This window comes from Paralichthys olivaceus, chromosome 10, assembly GCF_024713975.1.
Source record: "Paralichthys olivaceus isolate ysfri-2021 chromosome 10, ASM2471397v2, whole genome shotgun sequence".
NCBI lineage: Eukaryota > Metazoa > Chordata > Actinopteri > Pleuronectiformes > Paralichthyidae > Paralichthys > Paralichthys olivaceus.
This window is the reverse complement of record NC_091102.1, coordinates 5,254,582-5,263,398: the sequence shown is the minus strand read 5'-3', so window position 1 is coordinate 5,263,398 and position 8,817 is coordinate 5,254,582. Positions and strand designations below refer to the sequence as shown.

At 39.8% G+C, this 8,817-nt stretch overlaps 1 protein-coding gene across 7 annotated transcripts in view; it reads left to right on the top strand.

Annotated features, from left to right (window-relative positions):
- Positions 1-237: 237 nt before the first annotated feature.
- The window catches only part of usp9 (ubiquitin specific peptidase 9), a 35,222-nt gene continuing 26,642 nt past the window's right edge, over positions 238-8,817 (top strand). For 5 of the 7 annotated variants that reach the window (XM_020100643.2, XM_020100642.2, XM_020100639.2 and 2 more), the window contains exons 1-4: positions 302-730; positions 5,193-5,461; positions 7,054-7,199; positions 8,240-8,319. In XM_020100643.2, coding sequence (XP_019956202.1) covers positions 5,360-5,461; positions 7,054-7,199; positions 8,240-8,319 — 328 coding nt within the window. In that variant the 5' untranslated portion in view covers positions 302-730; positions 5,193-5,359. The other 2 variants (XM_020100641.2, XM_020100636.2) reach the window with 2 other exon arrangements.

Here is an 8,817-nt window from a genome sequence, read left to right as displayed (position 1 = left end):
CTATCTTTATTTTATAAAATTTGCTACAGTAAAATGTTTTACATGAGGTTCAATATAGTTGATCCTTCCTTACAAGTACTACAATTTGAAATCATTTTGTAAATACTTATGTACTTATTGTGTTTTTAATATCTATATAAAATATAGCCCATGTATTTTATGACCACCCCGGGCGACAGGGGGCGATATAACCAGGTGCGTCAGGTCGCTCAAGTCTTTTCTCCTCCTGGATTTAACCAAACTACGGATGTGGACGGTCCGCTGGAGCCGGAGTCACTTATCGGAATTCAGGGGTTTAATCCTTTTCCATTCAGCGGCCGTTGTGTTTTCACAACTGCGCTCGGTCGCGGTGCAAACGAGCTCAGCGACAAACGCAGCGCGCCGGAGTTCAACACAGTCGCGTGTCCCGCTTTTACTGAGCCGCATCTGTGTCCGACTGCGCTTCCGCCATGTTGAACCGAGTCAAGTTGTGAGTGACTGCTGGGACCGAAGTGACAAGCCCTAGAAATCGGACTAGACAGAGTTAGGGGGGCTGTTACCGCGCCGGTGACGCAGGAAAAACACCCAGAAGCAGAGGGAAAAACCGTAGGAATTAGACCTTTCTGGTAACAGCTTTGTGTCCTGCGAAACTGTCACCGATACGGGCCACGTTTATGTAATATACGACGACACCATCGTTGAAGGCTGGACGGAGCCCGTGGATAGAGGGGGAAGTCATATCAAATTCCTGGTGAGTTGTTAGCTAACTAGCTCGGTGCGCTGCCTGCTGATTGTTAACTGGCTACCGCTAGCGTCAGCTGGTGCTGGATGCAAGGTAACATAACTGCGTCTGGGTTCCTTGTGAAATTCAGCCGTTGGTGGGTTTTTCTCCGTTGGCTGTTGTTCACCGGGTCTTGGACAATGTCAGTGCTACTAAACTGCATTTCGCGATATTAGCAGTACGTGCGGTTTCATTAGCTCACCCTTGCTACATTCCCTGAAGCCAAGCTAGCGCTAGCTACCCGCAGATTGTCCTCGGCACTGTCTACAGACAGAGGAGGAACATTTCCTTTTAACCTGGTATGTTTACAAGTTATTGAAATTTACTTGCCCCTCTGCAACCATTTTTAATATTTCACTAATATTCGCTTTGCCTAATATACATTCCTGTTAACATTTTGTTTCCACCGGGCTTCCGATATTTTATTTTCAGTTTGTTTGAGCTAAGTTATAAGTTAGCGTTAGTCGATGCAGGTTGGAACACTCTGTTACATTTCAGGAAATAGACGACTCCCCTGTCACTTACATATTGATGGTTATCTAAGACGGCTAGCTGCGTTAACTTATCCCGAACGTTGTGATGACAGCTAAACGATGTGAAGCTTAACAGCGGACTGTTGGTTTTATAGAGGAGAAAACTAATTAGTGGTCGAGTCACATCAACCAGCCGCTTGTCAAAATAGAAACGTTAGCTCAATGTACCTTCGGCTGCTCAGCCGCACGTAAGCTAGCGGCTACATAACGACCACTGTTTATCTGGATTGCTTCTCGTTAGCACGGTCGATGCTCAGCCTGGTTGGGCAACAATAACGTCTGGAGAAGGGATGTTAAATCGATCACGACCTTAAGCATCATCCGATTTCTGTGTGTGCTTAAATTCACCAGTTGTGTAGCTAAGCTTTTCTGGACAAGTATAATGTCAGGCCCGACCGAATAATGAGGCCTCAGCGTAGCGGGCTGTGGACGAGGCCTTCACCGCTGTCTGGGCGGATCGCCTTGTAGGCTAACTGAACGTTAGTTGCCGCAGCTAGCTAGCTGCAGGCGTTAACTAACCAAACCAGCTGTTAACGGCGGCAAAGGTGCTGTGTGTTGTGAACCATACATGTCATGGTGTACTGTCCGTGCACCTGCACTGCCTGAAAACTGAGGCTGATCCACGGCTAACACACATTACATTTAATGACCGTTCCCACCGTCTATACAATGGTTTTTAAATAACACTGACGTTAACGTTTCAAAGCCGGTTCAGTTTTAGAGGCCGCAGTTGTACGTTTGTCCTACTGGCATCTGCAGTTAGCATGTAGCTCTTTACACTGATAAGACATAACATGTTTTTGTGCGTAGTGAAAGTAATCCACCCTTTCCTGCTTTAGCAGTCAGTTAGCCACTGAGTGCTTTTACTGATTGTAGCTCCATATACATGATGTGACATTTTGTTCCCTGCGAGGCAAAGACTCTCTCCATACCATGTTTATAATGACTGTAATGTACTGTCTGAAGTAATGGCTGCAACCTTCATTGAACATGTCTCTCTTGGCACCTGTGAAATGGAAAATAATGTGGTTTCACTACAGTAAACCCAAACTTAAAGTTTTAATCATTTATCTAATCTTTGTTCTCATTAGAAATGAATAGAAGCTCACTAAATCTACTTATTGTCACCAAAAATCAAATCAGCTTATTCAGAACACTCTGTGTTAACTTACTGTTAGACACATGCTTGCAAGACATCTTGGCTTTAGTATTAATAATCATTATTATTCTCCAAAAGGACAGATCAGCAGCAGCATTTGTTCTTTATATTTATATTCAAGTTGAGCTTTGTCTTATGTATATCTCAGACTTTTGAAAATCTGCATCCAGCAAGTCTTTCAGTTCTTCTCTTATTACCAGTCAGTTGTTGATCAGGTAAACTCTTGATGATTTGGGGCAGAAGACATAGTGCAAAGTAGGAGGAATTGAGATTAGATAGAGTTTTGAAAGTGAATAACATTTTTAATTGTGATTTTCAACTTCACTGAAGCTTCCATTTAGTTAAATAGTATAGAGTATGTCTCAATTTTTGTAGATAACTTTTTATTTATTTTGTATTTGTCAACATCATGTCACTTTCCCTTTATAATGATCTACAAGTATTGTCTTCAATTTTCACTGTTGCTCTGGTGTCAATGCCAGTCTATACTAAATGCATTACTCTCCCACCTTGAACTAAAAAATTTCAGAAACAGCACCGACTCTAAAAACCTATGTGCTAATTTTGATGACAGGAAGACTGAAAGTTGTGGTGTTGTTACCTTGACAATATAATCGGATCGGCAAGCAACATAGTGTGACATTTGCATTTATCTAATTGGTGGCTTTCAGCACATCACATGATTTGTAACAGTTGTGGTTTTAACATGTCCATTGGTGAGCTCTGGCGAGTGTAGAAAACAGGAACAAATTAACAACCTATCATTGACTATTTCATAATAGTTTTAAAGATTGGCTTTTCCGTTGCTGATATGAAGAAATGTCTGCTAATGTATTGGCCCCTAAAGTCACAGCACTTCATCCATACGTCTATTATTGTACTATAATCCTATGTAATTGCAGCATTAACAGACTCCATTAGTTTTATTTTTACACCTTTTTGGATGCTGAAAAATGTATATACTCTATGGACCTAGGGTGTGAAGCTTTGAGATTGAAATGCAGCATATGGTTCTTTAAAAACAGTTTGTTTATGTTAAAGATTTGAGATTGATGAGGCAGTAAAGGCAAGTTGTATCATATTTCATTGTCATACAGACATTTAAAGGGCAGCTTCTGGGTTTTCTTCATTATCCCCATTGGTTGTGATTACATTACACCTTCCAAGTTATTTGGGGAAGGCAAGACATCACCAAAAGGAAGTTAGAAAAGGGGAGGACAACCAGACAATCATGCATCCTTAGTTTTTGTTATGTTTTATTTTGCAGTTTTGAACTTTGAGAGACTAACCTTGGGCGACAGAGTCAGACATTTTTACATTAGAAATTGAAATGGGGGGTGTGTCATAGAGCCACTGAGGCAGAGCTGTCACATTGAACAATATATATAACTTGCTTGACAACAGATAACTGATTCAAGTTATTCTATTTTAGTACTGGTAATTATTATTATTATAATGGTGATGAATTTGGGATATTTCAGTGAATCAGGTGCCTGTTAGAATCAAAGTATATGCATTATTAATATCTAAGTTAATATACTAATCTGAGAAAATGATACAAATATGTGCAGAGCAGTGTTTTCACTTCACACTCCCTCATTATACAACCTTCTTCATAAGGTTGTATGCACACATCTAAACTCAGACAAATTTGAGATTGCGCAGGATTGAGGTGGGATTTAAAATTAATTCAGGTTAGCAGTATCATGTGGCTTCTAGTTCATAATGCTGTATTACTGTTGTGGGTCTGTGTTAGCATAAAGCAACATAATTTTAGCCTTACAAATGTAAACAAAATACTGATGATATTCTGAAGCACCTTATCCAGTATTGCATCTGCTTTAACAAAACTTATTTGGGACAAAGGACGCAACAAGTTTGGAGCCACTTTGTTATTGTAATGTGAGAGAGACTGGTATTGCCACCAGCTGCTGCAGTCTTGACACCAGGTCGGTTAATGTACTTTGTATCTGAAAGAAATGCAGAAATGTCTGTTAAGCTGTTGTCACATTTGAACTCTGGACAATGTCCAGTGTTGCCCTTTAACACATGCAGAGATCTGATACTGTTGGGTTTAGGCAAGGGGTCACGTCAGTGTAGAGCAGGCAGGAGGGAGCATAAAAGCACAAAAAAGCCTACTCGCTCTCTGTGAATACTCAGGTCATATACCTACTCTACTCACACACTGGTTTACACTGACTTAGCACTAGGGAGATTAGGTTATATCAGTCTTAATGTCCATCCGACAGACATTTGCGTTTTCTCATGCAGCTCCTTCATGTCATGTGTAGAAATGTTCAGGGTTACACGACAGGTGTGAAAGAAGCTTTAGTAATACTAATAATTTGTCCTTTGAATGCAATTGTGGGAGACTTATCTAGAATATAAATGTAAAATGTTTCATTTGCTGATTGTGTCAGGTGTAATTAAGATGTAATGAGGCAGGAAATAAAGTTTTGATTGGTACTAGATATTCTGAATCTAATTACAATGAAATCTGTGATCCTGATCAGCCCTTCAAAGTCTGTTTGCAGCATCCTAATTTATAACACTACACAATTTTAGTTAGGTAGCTATGTAACAGGCTCAGCCCAAGTCAGCATGAGTTGAATGGCTATATCTGCCATACAAGCTCATAGCACATAACTCATCATCTGTTAACATATTTTGCTTTTATATTACAAGTCACCTTAACTGCCAGTGGATAAATTCTGACCTTTGTCCCTTTTCCCATCTCCAGGTTATGCAATGGTCTCAGCGGCACATCCAGATCTCCAGGTGCTTGTGTCCCTCTCTCGTGTGTTCGGGCTCTCTTCCCTCTGCTCTACAGCTAAGGTGGCTGTGATTTCCCTCCTGGCCAGCGCTCCCTAAGAGGCCAAGATTGCCAAGATCTGCCCTGTGGCGAGCATGACTGCCACCACGCGTGGCTCTCCGGTGGGGGGCAACGACAGTCAGGGCCAGGGCCAGGCACCTGACGCTCAAAGCCAACCCCCACTGCCACAGAACCAGGTCTGCATCATCTTTCCAGCTCAAACTCTTAACCTAGCCACCATTTTTTTTGGCCTCATCTTTGAAATGTTTTGATCTTGACTTACTATTGCTAATGTCTTCATCTAAATCTGTCTTCTTGCATTTCTTTTAAATCGCCATGCATTACACTTCATATATATGACTGGTTATTAATTATTATATTATTATTATTTTCTCAAACATTTTCAGTTTTTTAACAGCTATATATCTCATACCTAACCGCACACAGGTGCCCAAGGGGATGAAAAGGGAGGGGAGGAGGGAGCGGAAAAGGGGGAGAAAGAGAGTGAAGGAGAGCCATCAATGAACAGAGCCTCTTGAGTGATGGATAAAGGATATGTGTGTGTGTGTGTGTGTGTGTGTGTGTGTGTGTGTGTGTGTGTGTGTGTGTGTGTGTGTCTTTGTGCATGTGCATTTGCAGTCCTGTGTTGGTTAGAGATGAGCCGTGGTAAGACGTGAGAGGCAAGCTGCCTATGTAGGTCAGCCAAGCAGAAGGAGTCTTTACCACACACCCCCACATTTCATATTTCTCAGTTGTGCATCTCTTTTCACTATCTGTATCCCTGTTTTACTCTCCCACTACCACTGATGTTCATGGTGAGAGCAGCAATAAAGAAAGGAATGGTCACATCAGTGCTTAAATACACATTCATAACTGCAACTTGTGTGCTTTCAGACACTCTTACATCCAAATTTCTATTTGACAGCTGTAACAGAGATACACCCACATACTAACACATTTATTCTTCCTAAATAACCACATCAATCTTTCCTTTTTTCCTCTCTTGGTCTGAATATCCACTACTAAGATGAGAATTTAAATGGCTTTGTTTATGTGCCTGTCAGGAGAGACACCTGCTTCTTTATACCTGCATGCGTGTTCAGTTATCGACTAGAACAATAGAAACTCTACACCCATACAAAAGGAAGCCTTGCATTTTCACTGGCCCATGTCACTATAGATTGTTTGTTTAATTGTGTTTTTAATATTTTATGTATATAAACACAATCATCAATGTGTATGAGTCATTCTTTTGATGATATAAAGAGGCTGTCTGATGCATTGAGATCAAGCCCATTCGGGCTCTTTTTCAATTTGTTTTTGGTGGATCGGTATCAGATACATTAAGCTAACACTATGTGATCATTTGTTTATTTGCTCTTGGTACACCCATGATCAAAATGCCCCTCTGTGCGCCATTAAAACTTACAATCACACAATCTGGATAGTAAATGACCTGAGGAGCACGCAGATTAAATTAACAGCAGACTGGATTGTAATGAGTGTGTGTGTGTGTTTATAATGAGCATTAAAGCTTAAGTGGGGCCTGTAGCTGCACGATAAACTTATAGTCTTATTTGTGAATTGATTAAAGATAATTGCTTTCAAAGTAATTAGTAAATATCTACTTTTTTTACTTCACATTGTACATATAATTATTTTACATTTTAGTTACGACAACATGCTGTGCACAGGATTCACAAAAGTGGCAGATTTTGTTTATATGATACATCCACAGAGATCAATATATATTCTCGAATTTGTCTTTGATTGTTTTTTTTTCTTTTAGACATCATCTCCTAACTCATCTAATGAGAACTCTCCAGTGAGCCCACCAGATGAGCAGGGTCAGGAGGATGGGCCCCCTCAGCTGGAAGAGGAGGAGCCTGCTTTCCCTCACACTGACCTAGCAAAGCTGGATGACATGATCAACAGGTATTTTACTCACATGCTGACACAAATAAATGATGTTAGGCATCACAAATTCTGGAATTCGACCCGATAATTAGTTCGGACAATCAGCACGCAGTATTCAGATAACATGGGTGTGACGACGCTGCATGGCTGCAGTTGTCCTGTCTAAAAGGGAATCTCTCCCTGGCTCTAATAAATTTCTAAAGATGAAGAATAATTTTCTTTAAATGAAAGTCTGTGATGTTATCATCTTCAGGAAAGCATGTGCAACAGAGACAGCCCGACAGGTATAGAGTGTAAAAAAAAATTGGGTGTTTATTTTGAAACTTGCAGTGAAAAGTTAGACTGGCAGGTTAAAGGAAACATTGATTACATCATATACTGTATTATATAACATGATGTTGAATGCATTTGTCTTGTTGGACAATTGCATTTTTCAGTTTTTAATGATGTACCCCAATTGCTGTTATTTTCAACTCGGTGTGAACTCAAAGTTTGTCAAATTGTGAATTGAGTGTGGAGTTCAGGAATCATTTTGACTAATATTGTTAGTGTAGGTCAAGATGTTTAAGGATTTACAGATGTTCTGGTTCCTTCAGAGATGTTAATAGTGAAAGGTAATTCACAGTTTGGTATATTTGAGGTTGATCACCTGTGATGTAGCATTTTTATTTCACGGGTGAAAAAAATAACAAACGTGAAAAACAGTTTCCCCACATAACTATTATTAGTATTATTTCTGTGATTCAGGTTGCTCAGCAGTACTCAGTTCTAAACATTTCGATGCCTGTTACTAACTCTGAGAAATGAATCGCATAACTTACTAATTAACCTACATTATGGGGCAGGCTTCTCCTCCCAAAGTGCATGTAGGCCAGGTCTATACCTCATTTTCATTTCTATTTCCAGCCAATAAACACATCTGTCTTTGAAATATTTTGTCTTTATTGTTTTGTCTTGATCTTGTTATTAGTATGAGAAGAGCTTGAGTGGTGTATCAATTTAAATTATTTTAATATTTGTTACCATTTCCTTTCATTCTTTTTTTTTTTTTCTTCCAGGCCTCGTTGGGTTGTTCCAGTTTTGCCAAAAGGAGAGTTAGAGGTCCTTTTGGAAGCTGCTATAGACCTGAGTAAAAAAGGTAGGACTGTGCTGAATGATCTTTTGTGTCTGAGAATTTGTCAGTCATATTCTACAGGCAGTGCTTTTTTAAGGCTAATATCTTGTCAATCATCACAAATTTAATTGAAAGTGTTGAGAATCGGGCCCCAACTAACAATTTTAATTGATTTGCTGATTGGTTTATCAATTTTCTTTGTTTATCATGGCTCAAAGAGTACCCCTCCTGTTTAAAATCACAGGAATACATTTGTCGGCTGAAACCTTTATATCAAGTTAGTTTTTGTTTATTTAGTGTTAAAATGGTATTGTGGTTTGTTTTGACAAAGTTTACTTCTCTTACCCAGTTATGTTTTCACACCCCTGCCATAGACTTGGCTGCTAGCCTTGTTTAGCATACAAACCTGCTCTGTCTGATGACACTTCTTGCATGCACTTGAACAGAACTAACAAAGAAATGGCCTAAGACCACTAGACTGAGGTACAGAAGAAATTTTGCCAACACTACACTCGATTAACT